Genomic DNA, 26,960 nt, shown 5'->3' on the forward strand with positions numbered 1-26,960 from the left:
GTATTATAGGTGAATTATTAGCACCACTTTTATTCAAAGAGACTTCATCTGTTATTTGGTAGAATACCTGAGCGGAAATTGAATTTGTTGCATCTCTTAAATGTGGGCCCAATTTAGGGGTTATTGGATTTGGAAGCACAGGTATCTGTAGATGCTTTTAATCCCATATTGGAGTATACATTTAAACAATGGGCTTACTCATGGGTAGCTGTGTCTGGAATTGCACTGTAAGATTATGCCTAAAGACCAAGTAAATCAATGTGCTGTTACCGAATGATTTCTTTCATCCATTTAATATTTAAAACACAGAATATACTGTAAGACTGCAAGCAATTCAGAAGCTTCAGCAAAGCAAAGGGAATTTTCCCCAGTATAAAGTCACAACCAGGTAAACAATATTCACACATGAATCTGCCTACCCAAATAACAATGCAAAAGTAACTCTCATGTGTGAAACATACTGCACATTGTGCATTTTAAGCAGAGCATCATTTATACAAGTTGCAAACTTGTATAAATGACTACAGGAAAACAAATCAATGGTGGTCAACTACAATAGAACAACCAGTAAAATAAATTTAAAGTCCAGAATGCTGAATAATAGGAAAAGGTCAGAGCAAAAATTTTATCAACACTTGCAGCACCTGTAGATGGGAGGACCAACGTGCATTCTTATTCAGATTCCCAGAAAAGTACAGTCAGTCTAATAGACAAAACTGAGTCAAATGGAGCCCACTTGACTTGGTAGAAAGGCATTTCTCATTTTTCACTAGTACAAGTCCCAAGTCTCCTTGAACGTACTTTGAAGAATTTGGAAATAATGAATGAAGACGAATATACCCGTATATATACAGGTTGCAGGATCAAATATGAGTTGGTCACTGGGACCAGAGGTTTGTCTTCTGAGCTTTTGGACTTGGACTGGAATCCGTCTTCAGGGAACTTCCAAAGAGAAGTTCCTAAAGACAAAACCTCTGGTCCTGGTCACAGAGCCAGTTTGGATCCTACAATTTGGAAATGGTTTGTCACTGTATATTTTGGGGATGCATCCTGTGGCATGTTCAAAAATGTATTGTCAAAAACAACAAACATTATTTACAAACAGCAAAGCTTTATACAAATGTTCTTTACAGGCATAGACACATTTCTAGATATGTAATAGGTTAAAGAGATCTGCCCTAAATTCCAGCACAGAATAGTAGACCATCATTGAAACATTGACTTGGAAACAGCAGATGGATATCACTAAGTCACATTTCAGCATGTGCTCACAGAACAGAACTGGGCTTAATAAGAAGTGCTGCATTCTGTAAGTGTCAGATTTAATTATTTCTGTAATAAATTCTGAAGTTGAATGAACCATTTATCATATAACATTCATGACCCAGTTCATACCCTAGCTTAATTCAGTGTGGTGATAATACTTCTCTTCAAAAGATTCAGACAAACAAAACAATATTTTCTGACCTTCCCCAGAAAAAGAGATATTTTTTGCTGCATCAGGTTCTCTGGCCTTTGCAATTGGGCAGATTGAATCAGTTCAAAAAATGAGAAACCGATCATTTCATTCCAAAGCAATGATCAGGAACATCCACTTTTAGCAAAATAGGCTAAAGGCTGCAGCTACTGTATATGTAGAGCATGATTTATTCTCATGTTTGGTCTACAAATCAGTAAATACATTGACATCTCCATTATTCATTAAAGAGATGGGTTGCATTTTCTCCTCTCTCTTATAAACGAAAGTAGTTAAAAGGACCTTTTAGAAGTGATATAGCCCAATCCAATTTGAGGCTCAGAATCATTCCGTCTCTTTTTTTATGAATTATATTAAAAAGTTAGGAAGGACAATTGATCAATGACTAATTTGTCAAACCAATCTTACTGCCTCTTCAGTTTGTGGCTTATGGAATGATTGCTTACTGTAATTGGTTGCTGTGCATTAGAATGATTGCTTACTTTACAATGATTAAAATTAGTCCATAATAGTCACAACTTATATTTGCTACTGTATTTTGCAGGAATGGTTTGGATTTGGAATCTTGATATTCTCATGTCTTTAATTTCTTTGGAATCATTATTTAATGGTTAGTTAATTACTGTTTTGATTGTTGTGAGCAACCCAAAGTTGTTGAGAGTCAGGTAGCATACAAATTTAATGAATTACTCTGTTAGACCACAGTCAGTCAGAAATATAGTCGTCCTAAGGACAGGCAGATGTTGTTGCTTGATGCTGTTAGAGGTATCATCAAAGGATGTCAGCTGTTCCAAGTAAGGCTGCTTTTTTGCAATTGACTGGTGGCGATTTTGTCAATGCTAATAATAGTTAAGTGATGCTTCAGATGTTTTGTAATTCCAACCAAGTTGCCAATTTACTATTGATGCTATCCTTGTTTTCTTTTGTCAGTCATTCTACTTCTATTTGCAAGTCTTTGTATTTTGTTATTTTTCTCCAATTCTTTCTCTTCTTTTCTCTCTCCAGGCATTGCACTGTCCATTATCTGAACTTTTTTGTCTTTCTTATTTTTTGCTCTTTTTTAGAGCATAATGTTGCTTACCAAAAAGAGAATGGCACTGTATGGTATGTACATCCATAAACAGATGTTTAGAGCAAAGATTATTTGTTTTGAATACTTTAATGATATTGCTTTTGTTCATGAACAATGTATATTAAATCAATGAATATTAACAGCCAATTAAACCTTTTAAAAATGTCTATTATTTTGTTAATCAATATCTTTAAAATGCAAAGTTAAAGTTCATCTTAAAGACTTCTTCTCTGAAAACAGTTCTGTGAATCATTTACACTCCCCTTGATGAACAGTAGCAAGTGCTTACACTCAAATTTAACTGGAGGAATTACTGTTTAGAATTCAAGTTGAAGAGTGCTGTTTGAGCCTCTTGTGAATTTCTGACTGAAATGCCAGATGGAAGGGCCTTAGATAATAGCCCAGATCAGCATTCCCCAATTTGCTATTCTCCCGATACATTAGAGTATAATTCTGTGAATTTCTAGTCCGCACAGATTGTGAGTAAACTGGCTGGGAATTCTAATATTGTAGCCCCAAGGCACCTGAAGAGCATCAGTTTGAGGAAAGCTGCAGTACATTGAATATCTTTTTGAGCTTAATTGTATATGGGGAAAACATTTTACAGCATTTAGGCTAGATTTGTTGAAAGGACTTCTGTTACATTATTCTTGATAATAATTCCAATTTAAGTATTTCACTTAGGCATTCAAATTACATTTAGCACTACTCACCAACAATCAAAATTAAATCAACAGTGATCACCAAGTTTTATCTTACCCCTTAGAGCAGGCAGCAGGGACCTTTCTTTCTTGTCATCGCATTTGTTACACTCACTGAAGTACAGAAGGAGAAACACATCCACCAAGACCCACATGAGAGAAGTGGCAAGGACCACTTTGCAGTAGGCAAATCTCCTCATCCTTTATTGAGTTATTAGTTACAGACTGTAGTAAAAGCAGGTGCTAATACGATGCTATATCCAAGCCAAGAAAGTTGGCACGAATGCACAGATGAAAACATCCCACTGAAAAATAAAAGCAGAAAAATTAGAATTAGCTGACAAGTAAACAACCTCGTAAACGCAGTCATTTTCATCTACTACTGTTTTCTTTTAAAACATGTTTATTATTATTTTTTTACTGTCATCCATTTGTACACAAGAAATGCATACCAAATTTTCAGAAACAAAAATGAAATGAACTTTCCAGTGTGTAATGGTATGTGAAAATGGCTTTGGGAGACAGGAGGAAGAGCAGCAGACTAAACAACAGTCAGAGAACAGCAACTGTGTCTGCAGAAGGAATAGGAATGTAACAAATTTCTGAGAAGGCGCCCTCACTTGTTTTATGCACTGTAAAGATGAGTGGGGAGGGAGAATGTACTTTTAGATGTGCAAGATAGTTGTCAGCCTCGCAAAGTAGTCGAGACAAAAAGCACCCAGATATACTAACATTAACTTTACTGTAGAGTTACATTAAAGAGAATCTTGCAAGTCATTCCCATATTCCATTACAAGTGTATTTTAGTGGTGGTTGCTTTGATGTTTTCCAAATTCGGACTATGCGTATCTTTAAAGCACTCTTCAGAAATGTACACTGGCTAAAAAAAAAAATACGAGCAAGCGTAAACAGAGGGTTTAATGAATTCTCAAGTGAAATATCTTGTTGCAATAGCACTTACAAGAAAATGGATAAATGATATAGCATTGGTGTTAACTACAGCTAAAAGATGCGCTATTCATGCTCAAGTGGGCAGACATGGAGTATCAGCAACAATAGATGTTGTTTCACACTTCATTTCATAATACATGCAATTACATGGTTCCCCCCACCCTTAAAAAATCGCTTTCTGTTGGCATTTTGGGGGGTTCTTGTCTGGTCTATGCATAACCTTTCTTCAATTATTGTAGCATTTTCACTTTTACAATATGTAACAATCTTCCAAAGTAAGTCAACGATGTAATTCAGTTTCAGTTGATTATGATCAGTCAATAATGGTGCAATTAATCTCTTGATGACTCCGTTGAGAAAATATTGAAAAAAAAGGGGAACATAATACTGGGTGCGAGGTTCTTTAAATTTAAATTCATACATTTTCATTTATTACCTAGCATGAGGTTGCTTCCTCTATTTACTTTTACCATTTTTTTATTTTGTAAACTTTTACCTTTCCAATGTATTAAAAACAGTTTTACAAGCTGAAATTCCAAGCTTCTTTCAAGTATCTTGAAGAAATGTCCCCAATGAGCCACATAACGCAGGAAGGGGAAAAAATGAGGATACAATTGGGACATTTGGAAGAATCAAGCACAGTGCAATAGATTTTAAGCCCAAATTCAGAAACCATGAATAGGAGGAATCAAAGCTGGTAAGCTGAATAAATAACCACTTTTAAATAACCCTAACCCTAATCTTGGTAGCCATTCCCAGGAACTATAGGTCAGAAAAATGGATGACTAATTGGATCATTATCTTAAAAACTGTGATAGAAGTAGCCACATTGAAACTGATTAAAAAAATAAAAAGATGCTATATATAATTTATTTATAAGATAACACCTAAAAAGCAGGGTTATCTCCAAATTATGGTTTTGTTATACTGAAAAATGAGTTTCTTATAAAATTGAAAAATTTAAATTTCCATTCACTGATTCTTTAGAGCTCGACTTATCACGGAGTCATCATTTCTATATACAGGCAGTCCCCAACATATGCCCATGATTGAGCCCAAAACCTATGTTGCTAAGTGAGAAATTTGCTAAGTGAGTTTTGCCCTGTTTTACGAATTTCCTTGCCACATTTGTTAAGTGAATCATTGCAGTTCTTGAATTAGTAACACGGTTGTTAAGTGAGTATGGTTTCCCTGTTAATTTTTTTTTGTCAGAAGTCGCAAAAGAGGATCATAAGACTCTGGGACACTGCAACCGTCATAAATGTGAGTCAGTTGTCAGGCATCCAAATGTAAATCACATGACCATGGGGTTGCTGCAATGGTCATAAGTGTGAAAAATAATCATGAGTCACTTTTTTCAGTGCCGTTCTAACTTTGAACTGTCACTAAATGAACTGTTGCAAGTTGAGGACTACCAGTATTCAAACTCAAAACAGCAATACAGTAAATTTTAATTTAAAATATAATAAACTCCAACAAAATCAAAAAAATTAAAACAAACTCCTTTATAATGCATTATTAAAGGTAATTTCTTAAATACAGTTAATAGGGTTATTTCCATCTAGTTAATTTTCCCACTTAACATATTAAAATTATAATCGTGGCGCAGTGGTTAGAGTGCAGTACTGCAGGCTACTTCTGCTGACTGCTAGCTGCCTGCAATTTGGCAGTTTGAATCTCACCAGGCTCAAGGTTGACTCAGCCTTCCATCCTTCCGAGGTTGGTAAAATGAGGACCCAGATTGTTGGGGGCAATAGGCTGACTCTGTAAACCGCTTAGAGAGGGCTGTAAAGCACTGTGAAATGGTGGATAAGTCTAAGAGCTATTAATTCCATGCAATGTTTCAAATGGCTTTCAGTTTTGATGAACAATGCCACAGAGGTTGTCTACTCCTGGTTAAAACATGTGACTGATCAATCCATATCTCAGTTCTCCCATGGTTAAATGGACTTTATCTGTCTCCTATCTTCTTTGGAACCAGTTTCATTTCCATAAAAAGTCTTTTTAACACTATGTTTTGTATGTCCAGCTTTGAGTGTATCTGCTAGAACAGCTGCTAATCTTTAAGGCCTCTCTTCCCTCCAGTTACAGCACATTAGCAAACATGCTCAGAGACTAGCCCACCCCAAGCATGATGGGACAAATGACACTCAGTACTAGAAACTAGGATTTTCCCCATGCTAGGTAGTAAGGAAGATCCCATTGTGAAAACAGAAATTATTTTCCCTCTGCTAACCTTTCTAGAAAAAGGGGGTTTTCATGTCAGCGCAAGGGGAAAGCCGGAGGAAGGAAGGCCTATAAAGTTGTATGTATGTACAAATGCTGGTGGTTATGACAGACAGTGCAAGAGAGGGGAAGGATATGTTTGTGTGCCTCTCTGATTGGAAGGTGAAAACACATTTCTGTGTGGTTATGTATCAGGGGAATGCTGTGTGTCTGTTTCCTGTTTTTTATGGAACTATCTTAAGATAACTTTGACAAAAGACGGTGTTTAACCTATCCCTGAGGAATCAACAGCTTGCACACTATTTGATAACCAAGGCTGCTGTTCTCCTTGACTTTCCTTTATTAAAACAAACTCAGTGGAAAAAGCATCCAGAAAACTCACACATTACTATGTCATACGCACTCCAAGTGTAAAAATACTTTACGTGGGTAACAATTAGGGCAAAAACTACTACACATATAGTTATCTGAGTTTTGGGAGAGAATCTGTCTCAGCCCATCTCACACAGATTATTTTCCACATCAGTCATGACTTGCCCCCTGCAACAAGAATAGTGGAGTGTGTAAACTCATATTATATATCCAATCTTATCATGACACCCAAGCAAAAGCTGCGAAGACTTTCAAAATAGTATTCATGCCATCTAAGAAAATCTATATATATAAAAACCAAATACCACTCGCTCATCACAAAATCTCCAGAACCGTACAGCCTACAAACATGAAATTTGTCACGTATGTTCCTCTTGGCTTCTAGGTGCTTGCTAAGAAAGGATTTTTTGAAATGACCATCAGATCATTAGTATTTCTTATACAATAATTAATAAGCTCTGATCAGGGGTGGGTTCCAGCTTCTTCTACTGCTGGTTCACTCAGGGATGTGCTTTGGATACGCGTACGTTTGATGCGTGCTATGCACATTTGATGCACTCTATGTGAAGCAAAAACAAGATGACGATGCCACCGGCGCAGTCGATAGAACCAGTTTGGGGGCATGGCCAGCCAAGTTACTACCCACTTGTCCGAACCAGTCTGAATTGGTAGAAACCTACCTCTGGCTCTGATTCTAAGGAGTTCTACTCCCCCTCCCCACCTGAAAATAATTCTGTTCCAACTGCCAGTTTCCTCACATTCTGTTACCTCAGATCAAACTGGCAGACGTTCCATTCCTTCACTCAGGAGCGGTGGCTCTTTACAGTACTAAACGTTGGTACCTCACCAAAATGTCTACGCCTTCCACCTATGGAACTGCTTCCAGACTCAAGGTAGCAGGAATGATATTCCCTTATGTGTTTCAATCACTGACCACCTCTGAACCAATGGACTGAACCAGAGTGAACTGGATTTCTCCTGCATTGCCCAATCACATCGTTTCATCACGAACACTGGTATCCAGCTAGTGAAATATATAATATTCAAGGTATATAGATCTGGATCCTAAGGTACGTTAATACAAAGAAGTTTGTAGAAGAAAAGCTTGCCACCTTTCCACTGCTTTTCATTAAGTTATTCCATGTAGTCTACATAATCCCCTGGGTTGAAATGGAAGCAATTACATTCAAGAAATCCCTATAACATTCTTGGACTATTTCTAACTATTTCTAAACACTGAGTAAACTTAAAATCTCTCAGTGAGAAATCTGAAATGCTCTCAGTGTAATATTTTTACTGTAAGTAATATATTGAGAGCTATATATTCCAGAAACAGAGACGAAAAGATACTAGACAGAAAGGATGTAGCAGACTAGAAGGTGCCTGAACAAATTCAGAACGTCATTCAACCTATTAGGTTCATGACTCTTTAATTTAGTTCTCACTGTAGTGTTAGAGGCTTTGAGCCAGCATCCGAAGATACAAAGGCTGCTACACAACAGATTTAATATACACAGGCCTTGGCTTCCAGCAGTCTTCTTCTTAAAATAGTGTGTCTTTTAATTGAACTGTAAGGGTGGCTTAGTGGCTAAGACGCTGAGCTTGTTGATCAGACAGGTCAAAAGTTCGGTGGTTCGAATCCCTAGTGCCGCATAACGGAGTGAGCGCCCGTTACTTGTCCCAGCTTCTGCCAACCTAGCAGTTCAAAAGCATGTAAAAAATGCAAGTAGAAAAAAAGGAACCACCTTTGGTGGGAAGCTAGCAGCATTCTGTGCACCTTCAGTGTTTAGTCATGCTGACCACATGACCACAGAGACATCTTTGGACAGCGCTGGCTCTTTGGCTTTGAAACGGAGATGAGCACCGCCCCCTAGAGTCGGGAACAACTAGCACATATGTGCGAGGGGAACCTTTATTTTTATCTTAATTGAACAGTTAATGCCAAGGAGTCCATTGGACTGCAAGACAATCAAACCAGTCAGTCCTAGAGGAGATCAACCCTGACTGCTCTTTAGATGGCCAGATCCTGAAGATGAAACTCAAATACTTTGGCCACCTAATGAGAAAGAAGGACTCACTGGAGCCTAATGCTGGGAACGATTGAGGGCAAAACAAGAACGGGACAACAGAGAATCAGTTGGCTGGATGGAGTGACCAAAGCAGTAGGCATGAGCTTAAATAGACTCCAGAGGATGGTAGAAGACAGGAAGGCCTGGAGGAACATTGACCATGGGGTTTCAATGGGTTGGACACAACTTCGCAACTAACAACAACAAATGCCAAGGAACGGTGCATTTCTGACATTAAATATCAGAGCAGGTGAAAGTTCATAGACTTTCAAGATATTTTCTAATGTTTTGTAAACCAACATTGGTTAGAATCAAGTCTGGCAACAGAACAGTTAAATTCAAAATGAGTGTTTATCTTGGGAATGTAATGCTTCATAATTGAAGAAGGAATTGTGCAAAAGGTTCATGAATTGGGGCTTTCACAGAGCTCATTACTAGAGAGCTATAAAAGCGCTGGTGGTTAAAAGTTGTTGTTAACAAGGTAAAAAGCCTGAAAGCTGCATTACAATGGAAGCATAAGTAATATGTGATAACATGCTATATGAGGAATGGTTGTCGCCTAAAAGTAAAATCAATTTGCCGGCAGCACAGCCAACTATAAAAACCATTTAAATCATGAGTTCTGAACCAAGGACAGGAGAATTACAAAAATAAATTACTATTCGCTCAATCACCCTTAAAGGGGATTATAATTTCCCGATTCACGATTTAGTTAATTTTAATAATGTATATTCTGGGTTAAAACAAGATCTAATCTTCCTTGTGGAGTTTTCTAAATTAATAGCTATTCAATCTCCCTCAGGGCCTTTCACCTATCATGGTATACACTCCCATAAGTAGGAACGGAGGGATGCTAACAATTTGGCTTTTATATCCCAAGAAGACTTGAAACAGAGGTGGTATTCAGTAGGTTCTGACAGTTCTGGTGAACTGGTAGCAGAAATTTTGAGTAGTTCGGAGAACCAGTAAAGACCACTTCTGACTGACCCTGCCCCCATCTATTCTCTTCCTCCTCAGTCCCAGCTGATTGGCAGGAAATGGGGATTTTAAAGTAACCCTCCCCTGCCATGTCCACCAAGCCACGCCCAAGTCACACCACGCCCACCAAGCCACGCCCACAGAGGTAATAAAAAAATTGAATCCCACCACTGACTTGAAAGATACTAATCTGCTTGTCTGACTTAGATCACTGAGGTTTTGCATCCACTTTCATTTAAGGTCAAAAGACTCTCTCAATAACAGTAAGTTTTCAACTGCTCCTCATCAAAACCTTTTTTTATCCAAGTCGAAAACGCCACTGAGAGTTGTGAGTGAGCTAAATTGTGCAAAATCCTCCCCCCAATGATGATATTTAGGGTGCCAGGAATCAGATAGCTCCTGAGTTGTACATATAGCACAGCTCGGAAAGGATCCTGATCGTTGTGAAGGAAGGGACTTAGTTACAGGAACTCATCAAACAAATGAGATAAAGCACACCAGTCCTTCCTTTCTAAAGCATAGGGAATTTGTCTTCCATCCCACTGATATGCAGTGAAATCGGGAGGGGGGGAGCTGCATTACTAGTGACAACCACAATTGTCTCAGAAGATGAACATTCCTTTTCTTTTTCATTCTTTCCAATCAAACTGAAAATAAATTATGTAAATTGACTTTCCCCTTCAGCAGGACAACTCTTTGCCATGACTCAATTATAAAGCAAAAGTAAGACTTGAGTTTGAAATACCATACTCCCCAATTCTAAAAGTGTACCATAATGAAAGAGGCAGCTGAGTACATCTAGGAAAGCTCCACTTTAATCTTCTTCCCTCCTGATCATGTGACTCAGAGATGCCCAGTGCCCACAACCACAAACATGGAAACTCAGGAATATAGAAACATGGACAAACACATTACCTCATCATGGGGGGGGGGGGGATACAGATGCTTCCTATGGACACTGCTGGCTAACAGGGTTGAAATTCCAGAGGCTATATTCTGCCTGCTTTCCCTATCTTATTTGTAAATCCAGAATCTCTTTGAGCTAAATAGTGTAAAGAAGCTATTAACTTCACAATCAAAAGAGCTGCTACAAAAAAAGCATATGAGAGGGAAAAAAAAAAGCCAATAAGCTTTTTTTTATCAGATGTAAGTGTAAGATAACTTCCGGATATCATTCTGACTTCTTTTTTCTAGCGGGTATTATTTCATGGGAACATATGAACATTTTTGGATCTTATACAAGGCTTCCCACGATTTGCCTTGGAAATCTCTTACAACCATGATGGCGAACCTATGCCACACGTGCCACAGGTGGTATGCAAAGCCCTCTCTGCTGGCATGCCAGCCGTCACACCAGCACAGCTCCACCTCTCCTGGCCAGCTGGTCTTCAGATCTTTGCACACATGCACGCGGGCAAGGTGCATGCAGGGGACACATGCATACATTTGGGGGCAGGACGCATGCACAGGAGTGCTTGCATTGCATTTTTGGGGATTGCGTGCCACATTCCCACATTCCCACATTCCATTTTGGGCCTGGAAGGCCTCCTGCACCAACTTGGAAGCCAAAACGGGGCACGGGGACTCAACGTGCACCCCCCTGTGCCCCGTTTTGGGCCAGGAAAGCTTCCTGAACGAACCTGGAAGCCAAAAATGGGTGAGGGTTGGGGTGAGGCGCATGCACGGAGATGGACACACATACATGGGGGCGGGGCACATGCACTGGGGTGGGGTCCATGCATGGGGACAGGGCACATGCATGGGGTGGGGTGCTCGCTTTGCATTTTGAGGTTTCGCACACGCACACACTTTGGGCACTCGGCACCAAAAAAGTTAACCATCACTACCTTAGTCACCTTGGCAAGATGGATGGCATACAATAATAAATAAAATAAAAATTCCAGAGGCAACATACAACCCTTAGGGCTAGCTGCCACTGACAATCTGATTCTCCATGAATACTGACTCTCATGCCAGTATACATATTCTCTTCCTGGTATCTCCCCAAAACTGACTCTCCAAATTACTGAGGTTAATGTATTCTTTATATAAGATGTAAGCTGTTGCTTTAACCCCCGTGCCTAGATCTACTACTGGAGAGACAGTTCTTACTGTTTCATTTGAACTAACGAGTATTAGTCAAGCTCAGGGTCTAGATTATTCAGCTTGCTTGCTCCAAACCATTACCAAGTTGTATCTTGATCCAACACCACAAGCACTACACAGAGCTTTGAAAATTGTTTCTGAAGGATGGGAACTTTGGTACAGCAGAGCAATAAATTAGGATTAGTATCTAATTGATACGATATCTGAGCGCACACATGCTAAATCCTTTGATATCCAGAGCTGGAGGAAATGAGAGTCATGGATCTCGGGCACTGCAGGACATGATAAGCCGGGCTGTGTGAATTGAAAATGAACTCTCTGTTGGTCACTTCCTCAACTCTGCATCTGCCCATTCTGCCTTTAACTGGCCACTGTTCCTCTTCCTTTCACAACTTCCAGTTAACCACAGGGTTGTGTGGCATTTTAGATTTGAAGCCTCTCTCTCTCACACACACACACACTCACACAAATGTGTCAGAGATATCTGAATGCACATGTAGCACTTGCCTGTAATTCAACAGATTAAATATGTATTTTCTCTCACCATTTTTTGCAGCTGACTGGTGTATTGTGAGCTTCTTTGTGAACCTCAAAGCATCTTTAGATCTTTCAGTTTAAAACACTAGTGTCCTAATAGGAATAGTTAGGCTTGTACCAATTGATGGCCATGTATTCTCTCTCAAGCTTAGGCACACCCTTCCAAAACTTGGTGTTGATAGAAGAGGACAATTATTAAATAGTAATATCTCATGGTTCTGGGCGATTTTAAAATGCAGTAATGAAATTCATAAAAATCTAAATGGTTACTATTCAGATGTACAATGTACATCTCTTGCATGGTATAAGAAGAACCTCTATCTAATCTGGGTTCCATAAAGCAAATTTCAGCATGACTAGACAGTAATTTATCATTTGGCTAATTAATTTATTTTTCATGTGTGTGATGAGTGTTAGCAGGTTGCAAGCATTATAACAATGTAAGTTACCAATTCGTATTAATAAAATGATTGCAAAAATACTTAAGAAAATTACTAAGCAGGTTTAATTAATTATTCAAAACCAATAAAAAAGATAGGCACCTATCACAACATTTTTTCCCCTAAAGAGTCTATGGAAGAGATCTGTTTATCAATTTTACAAAACAATACATCAAAATAAGCTAGCTTTATAAATTAGTTTTAAAAAATATGTGGTTAAAAATTGCATTTCCTTTCCCTAATCTGGATGTCATTACAAGAAAGTTCATGCAAAAAGGGAACTAAACAAGTGTGAAGGGACTGCAAATGCTGGTGGAGAGCTTGCACTACGTATTACACTATGTTGGGTTAAGAAACAGAAATAGCCACAAAGCAGTTCTATTTCTGCAAACACGCCTCTGCTAGATTATTTTAAACAGCAAGACAGCTGGGGAAAACTTAACTTTCTTCAATTTACTCATAGTGGCTACAATTCCAAATAAGCCACCAGTTCAGTCACCAAGACACTGGCTGGAAGACTAGCAAACTGTTTCCAAGAATCACTTGCCATGTTATCTGGTAAGACACCTTCATTAATTATCTATTGTCATCTCATATTCAAATCACTCAATCACAGCTTTATAGAGACCCAATATTTTTTTAAGGAAAGGGCATGATTTTGTATAACACAACAACAGCCAATTATGTTTGGAAAAATAAAGAGGTCACATTATCATGAGTAATCTCATGAGAACACAGAAATATAATGAGATGGCCAACCATACCGCTGACGGGAGAATGTGTGAGGTCTACCTGTTTCCCCAAAAATAAGCCCTCCCCGGATAACAAGCCTAATCGGTCTTTTGAGCGCATGCGCTAAAATAAGCCCTCCCAAAAAAATAAGCCCTCCCCCAAAATATTTAAATGCATGCACAGTCGGTCCCTGCCATTTCCTCTGGTTGCTTGCCGTGCAACAACACGAGGTGAGGATGTGAGACTAGAGGGGGGAGGGAGGGGGAAGATGCCCCATGCCCCCACAGCCCCTTACCTAACGACCACTCCCACAACCCTAACCATCACGCCCCTTCTGTCATACTAATGGCCACCACACAAAGAGCAGCAGGGCCAGCGATGCACATCATAGCAACAGCCATGAGATGACCATATTCACCAGCTCCAGCACCTCAAAAATAAGATCTCCCAAAAAATAAGGCCAAGCGCTCATTTCAGGGTCAAAAGAAAATACAATCCTGTCTTATTTTTGGGGAAACATGGTACTACCAATAAGTCTGCTTAATTCAGAGTTTTTTGACCTCCTTTGGTGGTGAAGTGAATTCTGCAGAAAACTTTCCCTTATTTTTTGTATGCCAGACAGCCACAATCTTTCTTAGCAAGGCAAAAATAAATCTCCACCTTTCACCAGAGTAACTACAAGCACTCTGAGTCAGTCCCAGTAATTATCAGCAGCCAAAGCAGATCCTAGTTCATAGTAACTGGTTTCTTCAACTACTGTAGCAGGTCTGGTTGCTGCCTTTCTATACAAGTTATAGCTTCTAGGTCATCTTTAAAAGCAACTCATGTACACATTGAAGCGGTCCAGTTATGAAGTTATCAAGTATAATTTAAGGTTGTTAGAGCATTAAAGTTCAGACAGAGCTGCAACTGCACACCAGCCAAACCTAGCCAAGGGACATTCTACTTATTGCTTCCACACATTGATCCAGGACGTTTTGTGCATCCAGGAAGACCTCAAGTCACGCCTCAATTTTTTCAGCCCTCTAACCCAACTAACAGCAAATAGTTAGTTTGGGGGGGGGGGGAGGCTGCTAGTTCTGTTATGTCCGAGGGCTGCCATTTCCGAAATACGTCGAGCAGAAGTGATGGCGATCAAAAAGGCAGTTTTCAATGTCAAATGCTTAAGGCTGGCAAACCATAGAAGCTCGAATGGTGGGCCAATCAGAGCCTGCAGCACTACATTGAGGTCCCATGATGGATACCTGTGAATAACTGGGGGCCTCAGGTTGGTTGCGCCTCGCAGGAAACTATGGATGGTGAGATGACGACCAAGGGAGGAATGTTCATCTGGTGCCAGAATAGTGGATAATGCAGCCACCTGATGCCTGAGTATGTTAGGCGCCAGGCCCTGGTCCAGTCCATCCTGTAAATAGTCCAGTATTTGTGGAATCATGGCCAAGGTTGCAGTCACACCGTGAGATGTGCACCAGGTATCGAGAGACCTTCAGGTGGCGTCGTATAGTCTGGTCGTAGAGGGTTGCCTGGACGCCTGAATGGTGTGGATGACCTTGGTGGAGAGACTGCCCCTACTCAGGAGGTCCCTCTCAAGTGCCAGTAATTGGTGAGTAATTGTCTCAACCAGAGAAGGGAGGCTCTAGACAGAAAGGATGCAGAGGCGGACGTTTTAATTGCACAAGCTGCCGCCTGATGAGTCTTATGACAGGCGTTCTCTGCTCTTTTGTCTTCCACCTTGAGTTCCTCTAGGAGATCAGGTGGGAAAACTGAGGAGGAAGTGTGCGCTGCAACTGGTGGGTCCACTGGAGGCAATTTCAATAAGTCGTCCAGACTTGCATCTACCGTGTACAACTTCTTATCATTAACACTAGGAGTAGCAAGGGTACCCGCCTGCACCCATTGCTTCTGCACCACATTAAGGAATAATTTTGGGACAGGCACAATTTCTTGTGCTGGCACCAGTTCCTCAAAGAGCCTTTCCAAAAGGTCTGCAGGGTCAGGAGCTGCCTGAGCTGAGGGGGTAGAACCCAAGCGGGTCGAGGCTTTAGCCTTGGTCAAGATAGTCTTGAAATGGACATGCTTAAACAACCCCATAAAGGCAGGTTTTTTGGATACAACCCCCTCATCCCCCATGAATTCAGGCTCCGGTCTGGGGAGAATGTCCTCCTCCCAGTCCGAATCCTCGCTGGCTGGAAAGGAATGGGAAGACTGAGATCGATGGGCCAAGGGCGCCTCCTGAAAGGGATCCTGGGTCAGAGGAGGATGGGACCTGTGTGGGCGCTTGGCCCTCTGCAGCATGCTTGCCTCTATGTGCTGGGAAATGGCCCTGGTTATGACATCTTGCATCTCCACTGAGAGGTCGGGGTCCCGATCATCTACAGGGCGAGCACTAGAAGGGGGTTGGATGATCGGCTGCTAAGGTGCTAGGGGGCCCACAGGACCTGACTCTTCCTCAAGATCTGAAGGACATGCAAAGAAATCAGCCTGGTTTGTCATTGAGGGTCTGGGGAATCCACCATGGCAAAGGAAGCAATGGGGGAGAACTCCTGCTCCTCCTCCTCACTCTCAGGAATGGTGAGCCCATGTTTGGGCTGGGTCTCTGGAGATCCCTAGGTGAGACCAGCTTGGGGGCCTGGGCCTGTTGTTGGGCCTTGGAAATCTGTTTCTCTAAGGCCTTCTGACGGCGGAGGGCATCCTTATCTGGGCCTGAGCCCTGCTTAGACCGCTGTCTGGAGTAGGGTTTGCTTCCCAGATGGCCTCCTGGGCTGCCTTGCCAGCTTGTCTAGAATATACCGTGGTGGAAGGCCATGGCTGCTCTGAACCCTCAGGGGCCTGGTCTGCCATGGCTGGAGTACTGGGACTTACTGCTAAGGCAGGGAAACCCCACTCACCACCTACACAGAAATAGCTAGTCGCCAAAGAGCTCAGAGGAGAGACACTGAAGGCAATGGGAAGCAAGGCCAGCCACTGTAGTCAAAGATGAAGCCTTCCAGTGCCAGCTCCAACTGCTCCCAGGACCATGCAGGTCAGCAGACGTTGGAGACTGACCCAGGGGACCCACGACCTCCTTTGCCACCACCTCAGTTGCTCTCAAGAAGAGGGAAAAGGAGCCAAGCAGCCGGCAAACCAAACAAAAAGGCTCCACGCAGCGACCTGCTGAGCTAGGTGACCAGGCAGCTGCGGCTATAAGCAAAGGAAACCAAAAGTAGTAAACAAAATGGCAGCTGGAACTTTTGATCTCTTCAAAATAGCCACTGTGCCAGTCCAGCAACCCAAAATGGCTGCTGGAACTTTCAGAAGCCCTGAAGCACCGCGCTGATCGCCGGCTCCTTTAAACGAGCATGGTCAGCAGCAGCAGAGACCTCAGTGGGGAGCCTAATCATAGCGGGGCTGCGATCGCACTGGCATCGGCACTCCGACCCACACGCCTCCTTCAACAGCTGCCTGTAGCCTCACGGTGCCCGGGCAAGCCCAAGACATAGAGGAGGCTGAGAAAGGTGATCCGTCCAATTAAAGAAACAGAGAAATTTTGCTCACCCAGCCTGCTCTCAACAAAGGCAAGAAAAAACTTCTTATGGTAAAATGGAGAATCCAAGCTATCTGCAAGGATTGAAGAGAAATTTAAAGCACTGGGCTGACTGAATTGAAAAAAACTGAAGATAGTCAGCACCAGAGGCATGGCTTAAAGTTTCAATTCAGTCCTGGGCAGATTGGCAGTATTTATTTGGACTCTCCAGAGCAGCACCCAGGAAAACAGAATGGACATGGATTTGGTCAACAGGTATAGGTGTTCACATTGCCAAGATCCTTATCTACTTCCTTACATTCCATAAGCTCAAAACCACCCTAAGTTAAAACGAAAGACACTCCATTCAAAACCCAATGCCCAATTACATCTGTGTAATTCATGCGCACTCTAATATTCAGAAGGCACATCCCCTGACAACATTATCTTGGCCCTATTTTAGAGAAAAAGTCTCTTAAAGGTAAGTTCATTTCATACTTCTGACAGATTTATTTCCAAGGATAGACTAATTCATTTATTTAACTGCAACTCAGAACTGACAATGAGAAACAATACAATACACAACATGACCTGTTTCTCAACAAATATTATCCTAACCCTAAATTTTAAGCAAATTTTGGTAACATATATGTTTGTTTCAAGATTAAATTAAACAATATGACTGCCTGCCTTCTTTTGTATGCATTTGACTTTCCACAGCTGAATCCATCTCCAACTTCATTGTGAGGCAGTGAATTTGACAGCAGTTGCTTGGCAACAAAATTAGTAGTTTTCTCCATTATACCTTTAGTGCTTGCATTCTCAGATTTTGGTAGAATTCACTGATATAGAACTTCACTTGGTCCAACATTTAAAACAGTCCAAACAATTGTTGAAAAATAATGGGGCACTAATGGAAGATTGTAGCTAACAGTATACAGAATTATTGGTTAGTTCATGTTCTAATGAACTAACTAGGATTTAATTGCATGTCCGTAAATATGTGTGTATGTATGTAGGTAGGTATGTAGGCAGGCTGGCAGACAGACATGTGATCTGTGAAAGTTAAACAAGGACTTTCCTGAATCTCACCTTCTGTGAGATAATATATTCCTAGAAATAAATTCGATTAAGTGTAATGGTATTTACTTCTAAGCAGAGGTGTGGATAAGATTGAAACTTTGACTGTCCCTGACAATTCATCTCAGCCTACACCACCTACTTCCTACAAAAGTTTCAAAGATAAAGTTATTCTGTACCTCAAAAAAGGCAGACTGTTATCAATGAAAAACAAAATTATTTTGAACAACCATATGTTAATGGGCCAAACCCAGTTTACTCGTGATAGGAAGGCTCAAACATGTTTTCAGCTTTTTAACTAAAAGATTATGCACATTCTTTTTCAGCTTTTTTCAATAGTTATTTTTCATTTTTCTGTATTTGCCACATTTTGAGTAATGGGAAGGGACACCAAGTTCTTCTATTGGATGATGTTAGTTTTTTTCTGCAACCAAGTTAAATTAATGTTACAAAAAATCATATTGCTTATGTTTGGTCATAACCTATCCTTCATAGCTGTTATTTGCAAATAAGAATAGACGTCAATAGGACTATTAGAATTGCATCCCCTGAACTTAAAGAGAGAGGAATTCAATATTCCACAGATTAATTATCTTTCTCCTATGCAGGTTGATGGCTAGAGCAACATTTAAATATTTTTCCTTATTTATTCAATTTGTATAATTGCCCACTCAACACACGAGTCAGAGAAGCAACAGCAACTAACTACAAAATATGAAATATACTAGTCAGTAGTGTAATAAGACATGTTGCACTACAGCCAGTTGAAGCCACCAAAGACCAGGCAGGCTCACTAAACATCCTGACCCAGGGGAAAAAGAGGCCTTTAGGCAGAATTGGAACCATCTCAAAGACAAAAGTTGTTGCCTAGGTCAACCATCACAATGGAAAAGGCATTAGAGATCTTAAGGCACCAGGCTTTAAACCGGGAAACTGTGAATTCAAGTCTGGCCTTAGCCCCCAAAAAACCCAGCTGAGTAGTATTAGGCCAGTCACTCTCTCTTTCAGTCCAACTCATCTCACAAGTTATTATTGTGGGGAAAACAGGAGAAGGAAGGAGCATTAGATATGCTCACTGTCTTGAGTTGTTTACAAAAAATAATAAAGGAAAGATATAAATAAATAATATCACATGGTATCTACCAGAGGACACTAGTTAAGTGATGGGACTTGAAGCATGTCAACTCTATCAGATCTTATCAAACAGGCAAAATAATCAGAGGGAATATACCGGGGGTGAAATTCAGCAGGTTCTGACAGGTTCTGGAGAACTGGTAGCGGAAATTTTGAGTAGTTCGGAGAACCGGCAAATACCACCTGTGGCTGGCTCCAGAGTGGGGAGGGAATGGAGATTTTGCAGTATCCTTCCCCTGTCACAACCACCAACCCATGCCCACAGAATACCAGTAGTAAAAAAATTTGAATTTCACCACTGGAATATACTTATCTGCTATATAAAACATTATTTTGAAATTATAAAATTACATTTTTAAAAGCTATTTCAAAAATATTAGGCAAATTGGATTTATATTTCGTTATGCTTCTCACACATTCATCTTTTACACTGATTTCTAAAATCTGTATCAAGGATCAACTCAAAATCTCTAACTTGAATCAAAGCAGGCGGAAAATGAATGGCCAAACCAGTTCTCTGAACTAAAGTAGCTAATTATAACATAAGAGACAATGAAGCCCAGATCCCAAAATATTTAATTGAAGTCCCCATAAACTCTACTATACAATCAAACTGAAAAGAGAATGGAGCATCAAATTATTAATGAAATGACAAAGAAAATGAAGCATTTAAATATTAAATATTCAGAGGCCTGAAAAGACACTTGATGTGCTCAGCTATAATAATTGCAAACCAAAACTGACACCATAATACTAATAAACACAACACAAGGTTAATGCAGTTCAAATAATTCCTCTGCCACTATTTCAGGCATGGCAAAAAAAAATCACAAATGTTCTATGCCAGAGCTTAATTACTGTATATCTATTTTTTATATGAAATCTGATGCACCTTTGCATCAGTGAACAATTTAATGGAAAAACTCAAAGACTGCTAGAGAAGGTTCTCAAATGTTTCAAAGCAATTTTTTCGGGTATGATGTAGGGAATTTGCCACAAACTTCTACTGACTACAGTAAAAAATAGAAGCAGGAGAGTCCACCTAAGCATGTAGTTCCACCTTAATTTGGAATATTACTTTTAAAAGCAGCAACTTCGAATTATTTCACAAAGTAACTGCTGACTTCCACTACAACTCCAGCAACTTTTGCCATTGACAATGGTGGTGAAACTTCTGGAATTTGAAATCCTAAACAACTGGCAGGTATTGGATTGCCCACCTCTGTATTAAGCAGTTCCCTGGTGCTTCACACACTAGGGTTTTAGCAGAGACTCTTTCCATATGCTCATTTTCCCTACCAACATTGCTTTTATATACTGCAAATAAATTTACTACAGGAATGTAAACTAAAACGTTAATGCTTGTTGCAAGAAATACTATTCTTCTGAAGCTGACAGTTATCTATCAGCAGTTTTCTTCCTTACTGTAAGAAGGGACAGTTGGCTGGGAAATTCTGTAAACTGAAGTCCACAAATCTTAAAGTTGCCAAGTTTGAGAGATATTGATAGATATCAATACTAGCTGACTGATTGATAGGCTTCAGGATTTAAAGACCTAAGATGAAATGCAGTCAAACCTCATCACAATATAACACTTAGAAAATAATATCACAGACTTAAGAAAAAAAAGATACGTTATCATTTAATTCCCACTATTTTAAGATATGTATATTTATTTCATAGATATGACAATATACTACTTAGTTGCTTAGCAGGCTTCATATGATGAATTAAACTGGAGGAGGAGGATAAATTATCATATATTTAGATTAGAACCATCTTAAATTTAAAATTATTTTCTAATGATTTTCAACCTGCAGCTTTTAGCTCTACTATAGCATTTCCAAAACATACTGCAGCTGAGGTGGCAAAAATTCTATTTAAATTCTATTTTAAAATTTCCTTGTTCTTTTTGTTTGTGGCTGTATGTTTTCATATATTTTTTTTAATGCTGTTCAACACAAGGGAGATGGAACTCCATACAAACAAGTTTATAATCCATCAACCTGAGTATGTATTAAAAAGTTTGACTTCAGAAAAAGCAGTGTGTTAAGAACTGTATTACCCCATGTATGATGTTTGTGCTAAGCACACAACTTCCTTTCATATTCATCTATAGCCAAATAAAACACACCTGCATCCGTGAAGAACTGGCTATTCCCACAAAAGCATTAGATAATTACATAATTTAACTTCCCAGGATGGTTCTTTGTCATCCTGACAATAGACATTTTCCCTCACAAAATTCCAGCAGGAAATGTTGCTTTCACAATCCATACTATGGAACATTTTGCCATGATGTAGACAGACTTCAACATCCCCTAGCTGATGGATTTATTATTTACTTATTTAAAACATGTTTATAGCTGCCCATATAACAAACTCTGGGCATTTCCCAATCAAAATAAAAAACATATTAAAACTATTAAAATCAAGCACATAAATACAAAAAAACCTGAAGCCAATCTAGCTTTGATATGCATTCACCTCATCTTATCCTATTAGAGCCTGTGGAACTCAATGGGATTAAAGCAGCCCATTGAAAACTGGAAATCCATCCTTTGCAGCCAAGTCATATGTCATATGTCTTTCAAGGTTATAAGGTGGGACTTTAAAATGTAGCCTACAAGTTGACATAGCTTGCTGAGAAGATAATTTCAAGCAACCAAGATTTTAAAAAATGTCTCTATATTAGATTTGATTCTGTGTTATACAGAACAAATCATATTTTCTCCAAAGTTTAGGAAAAGCTTTCCAATCAAGTTCATAAAACTAATCAGAGGGTTTTTAGAAAAAGAATGGGTTGTATGTAGAATGATTAAACAACCACATTCAAATAGAAAATATAGATTTTGCTTTTACAAACAAGACAGTAGCTACTTGGTTTATGTTACTTGTAATGCCGTAACTTTAGCCATCAGCTTTAAATCTAGTCTCTCAAATATAGTTTGCACAGGCACTTCACAGTAGTGTCTACAGTTATATTTCTATTTCATTGCCGTATGTTCCTTGATTAGCAAGGAATAAATGCATAGAAAGCAGGTTTACCTCAAATGCATAATGAGGGCATTCTAAAGGTCAAGAAATTTCAATTTTCTTGATTCAGAACTATTCATTTGACACATAGAAGCTGCACACTCCACTAGGAGTATATAGTCATTAATTCTGCATTTTTCCCAGTAAATTAGCTGTGCTTACACATACATTCAGACACAGCAGAGATCAACTTACAAAGCAGCCCTACCAAGCCTGGGAGGAAAAAAAAAAGACATGGTTATTTTAAGAATTCAAAAGGAAGTGCTTTGCATGCATCCCCACATTCCAAATCACTTCTTTCCAAGATTTGCACAAACTTATACTTTACTTATGTATAAAATATTTACAGCCAGCTCATTCTCTATTGGTTTTGAATCAGGGGAAAAAAACTGCTTAGTCTTTATAATCCCAGCTGAAAGCTTCAGTTACTTACATACTAGAAAATAACTACTGGTTCTTCTGATCAAAATGCAACAGTTAATGTCATAATACAACATTTAGGATTAAAATGGGAGGAGGACAGGGAAAGAGATGCAAGAAGCCAGAATGCGAGTTCTTCCAATTTCTCATGTCCAGGAACTAAGAGTTGCTAGATGACTTTCAAGACCTCACTGACAATCAGACATACAGGTAGTCTTTGTTTAATGACCGGTTGTTTAGCAAACGTTCAAAGCTACAATAGCCCTCGGCAGAGCAACTTAGTCACATTCCTCCCACAATCACATGGGTGAATTTTGGGCAGTTAGCAACCAGCCGTTTGCAGCATCCTGCAGTCACAATGCAACAAATGTCTGCAGGTTTTGTCAGTTTCCACCATTTACTTCCTGTTTCCGACCCACAAAAAACAAACACCACCCCCACCCCCAGTGAAGAAAATGATTTTGGTAAAACAACTGCTGCAAAAATCAGGTGTGGTCGCATGGTGACTCATGTAACAACCACAACTTATGACTGTAATTCCAAGATCAATACGACTGCCTGTACTGACCCGTTCTGCTAACTCGGTAACTATTTACATCATGTTTCTTTTTAAAAAAAAAAAACTAGAAAAAAAGTATTTAAACATTTCAATTTATCATTTGTGTTCTTTGAATATACATGCCACACTGAATGATGGTTCTTTCTAACCTATATACAGCTGTCATTTTCAGAGAGAGAGAGAGAGAGAGAATGAATGAGAGAGAATGAATGAGAGAGACAGAGAGAGACGGAGAGAGACAGGCAGAGAGATATGGATGTATTCTTTGGGGTAGGGGGGAAAAAGTGCCAAAATCTAAAATCAACTGCTAGATGAAAATATCATAGAAAATGCAGAAGCACGGGGTATATTATGGAAGAGAAGGACCATGTTTATTGCAACAATCAATGCATGGCTGCTATACAAGGAAGAGGGACCCCAAACAATGGGGAAAGAAAAAATTATGGTAGAACTCGAGGGCCTCAAGGTAGAAGTCCAAAAGATCTGATTTACTTTGGGGGAAGCAAGGTAGCCCTTGTCCCTGAGGTTATTTCTCTTGTAAAGCTGCTCACTTGGGAGAGACAGCAGAGTTGAGGAAGCCCATTGTGAAGGTGGTGGAATGTTGAGATCATCAGCTGATGAAAGTGGGAAGGTTGGATTGAACCGTGAGCTGATGAGGAGGCTCCTGTTCTTGGTCTAGATGGGATTGTCTGGGGACGGAGAGGGTCAGTTACGGCCTGCTGTGAGATTGCATAGAGAGATGGTCACCTCTAAAAGACATAGAAAAAAAGGAAATAGATTCTATTTGATTGATTGATGTCTTCAGGTCAGTTTGCCCCTGCCTTCTTCCTAGAGAGAGTGACTAGCTCAAGTTCACCCAGCTTGTTTGTTATTTAAGGCAGGACCAGAACACACAGCCTTCCTTTTTCTAACCACTACACTGAACTGATTCTGACATACTATACTTTTAGGAATTTTTTAAGAAAATATCTTTAAGATGAAGCTGGAACAATTTTGGATGGATAGATGGATGGATATTACAGAATTTCAGATTTAAGAGAGAAAAGATGCTTGGCATACTTGTATCACTGAGTACCTGCTGTCAATCCCTTTGGCATCTCTTCCCCAAATTGTACCACACCAGTGGAGGTAGCCGGACAATCCCAGAAAAAGGTGACACTGGTTTAAGTTGCTGCTTATGAGGTATGAGAATCCTTCAAAGCTCATTTCTCTTCACATCCAAGCATAGCCACAGGTCTGTTTTATATATACTACAACTAACACTAACTCTTAGACTTATCTACTGCTCCATAGTTTTACAGCACTCTCTGAGTGGTTGACAACATCAGCACATTGCCCCCATCCTTCCGAAGTTGGTAAAATGGCCATTTTACCAACTCCAGAAGGATGGAAAGTTGAATCAACCTCAAGCCAGTCAGAATTGAACTCCTGGCAGTTGGCAGAATTTAGCCTGCAATATTGAACTCTAACCACTGCGCCACCATGGCTCTTGACACATTCTATACATTCTAATCCCCAAGGGGGGGGGGGAGCATATGATTAAGACATTGAATTATTGTATGAGAATAACTTGGTCAAAACCATGCTGAATATTCTTCATACCATTTGAGGTAGAAGCCAAACTACAAGTCTTTAAAATACTTCAGACTTGTATATGTTAATCCTTTTCAACATATTTTTTATGCAGACACAAATCTGTACACTGCTTAGATTAGCACACAATCCTAATCGTGACTAAAATTGGGCCATTTATGATGCCAAATTTCAACAAGTGTTTCTCATCTCTTGCATGGCAAGCAGTAACTGTCAAGAGCCTGTCTTCTATACAACTGTTATGATTCAGAAATCCTGCTTTGAACACATGCATCTGGGCAGTGTAATCTCTTAAGTAGCAGATCAAGGATTTAAAATAGGAGCCTTTTAAACAGCAGTGAAGGCTTGTGGGAGGCAGGAAAGGGAAGTCACACGGTAGCAGCAATAATTACCACAATCTTCCCTTTGCTTAAATAAGTGAGACAAAATATTCTGTTTTATCAGTGAATTTAGACAAGTGCTTTATTTATTTATTTATTGGCTTCTGCAATAACAGGACTAGACTCTTCCATGTAGAGGTTCAATTACCTTTAAGGGTTTTAAATCTATTACCAGTTCACTAAACACTGAGAGAGCTTTTTCTAAATAAAGTATCTGATATACTAAGATGCTTGCTGCCAAACACACAAGTTAAACTTTCCAGTTACATCTGAATACATAAATCCTGAAACTGTTTCAATCAGTACTATGAATGTGTATGAAAGATCATTCATATGTACATTCTTAAATAGTTTAGTGACAGCAAAGAAATCTATTCAGTGGACATCCACTACTTATATCTCAAAAGAGAAAATATTTGCCAAAATAAATGAGTTTGTTTTATCTATCATCTATCTATCTATCTATCTATCTATCTATCTATCTATCTATCTATCTATCTATCATATATATATATATATATATATATATATATATATATATATATATATATATGTATGTATGTATGTATGTATGTATGTATGTATATATATATGCATACACACACAAACTTTATCATGAATACATTCACTTTTAAATGATTGCAGTACACCAGGATAAAATATAGCTCACGTTAAATTAATAACAGCAAAATGAAATGAAATGAGAGAGAAGACTGTTTGTATTCAAACTTGTGTCAAACAATTCAGTAGTCAAGTAATTATTAATCAATATTTTCCCCCGTTTTCTAATGGGTTTATTCTGATCATTGGTCCTCTTAAATCGTTTTTTCCTCTTTAGTTATATTCAAGCAACTAAAAACACGTCAATATCCAACTTCTCTCTATTCTGCAACAGAACAATGTATGATAGTTCTAGCTGGATGATTCTGCATTTCAAAACCATATGTCCTACACAAATATTCATTTGAAAACCATATTTATAACTAATTAACAAAAGAGTATAATGGCATAATGATTAAAAATAGAAAATAATGTAATATTTTTTAAAAGCCGTTTTAATGTGGCAATTCGAATTCCATATGGAGAAACTAAAGCCATCATAGTTGATAGTGCATACCACTATGAATTTCAAATGGGCCTGCAACTGTAATATTTTGGATAGTGACAGAAACAGGAAAATGAGATTTTTCTGACTGCCTAATATTAATAGATGATGAAGTATATCTGCAGAAACTCTAAGCCAAACTGGGGTAATTGACTACAGGTAGTCCTCATCTTACAACAGATCATTTAGTGACCATTCAAAGTCACAACGGCACTGAAAAAGGTGACATATGACCATGTTTCACAGTCACAACCTTTGCAGCATCCCCATGAGCTTGTGATCGAAATTCAGATGCTTGGCAACTGGTTCATACTTATGACCACTGCTGTGTCCCAAGGACATGTGCAACCTTCTGACAAGCAAAGTCAACAGGGAAGCCAGATTCACTTACCAGGTTACTAATTTATCAACTGCAGTGATTCGCTTAACAATGGTGGCAAGAAAGGTCATAAAATGGGGCAAAACTCACTTGACAAATGTCTCAACATAA

The 26,960-nt window shown here is 39.3% G+C and overlaps 1 protein-coding gene across 2 annotated transcripts in view; it reads right to left on the reverse strand.

Annotated features, from left to right (window-relative positions):
- GALNT13 (polypeptide N-acetylgalactosaminyltransferase 13) overlaps positions 1 to 26,960 on the reverse strand; it is a 230,149-nt gene that overhangs the window by 198,606 nt on the left and 4,583 nt on the right. For both annotated transcript variants that reach the window (XM_032217135.1, XM_032217127.1), the window contains exon 2: positions 3,309 to 3,555. In XM_032217135.1, coding sequence (XP_032073026.1) covers positions 3,309 to 3,450 — 142 coding nt within the window. In that variant the 5' untranslated portion in view covers positions 3,451 to 3,555. The remainder of the gene's footprint in view (positions 1 to 3,308; positions 3,556 to 26,960) is intronic.

This window comes from Thamnophis elegans, chromosome 1, assembly GCF_009769535.1.
Source record: "Thamnophis elegans isolate rThaEle1 chromosome 1, rThaEle1.pri, whole genome shotgun sequence".
Classification (NCBI taxonomy): Eukaryota; Metazoa; Chordata; class Lepidosauria; order Squamata; family Colubridae; genus Thamnophis; species Thamnophis elegans.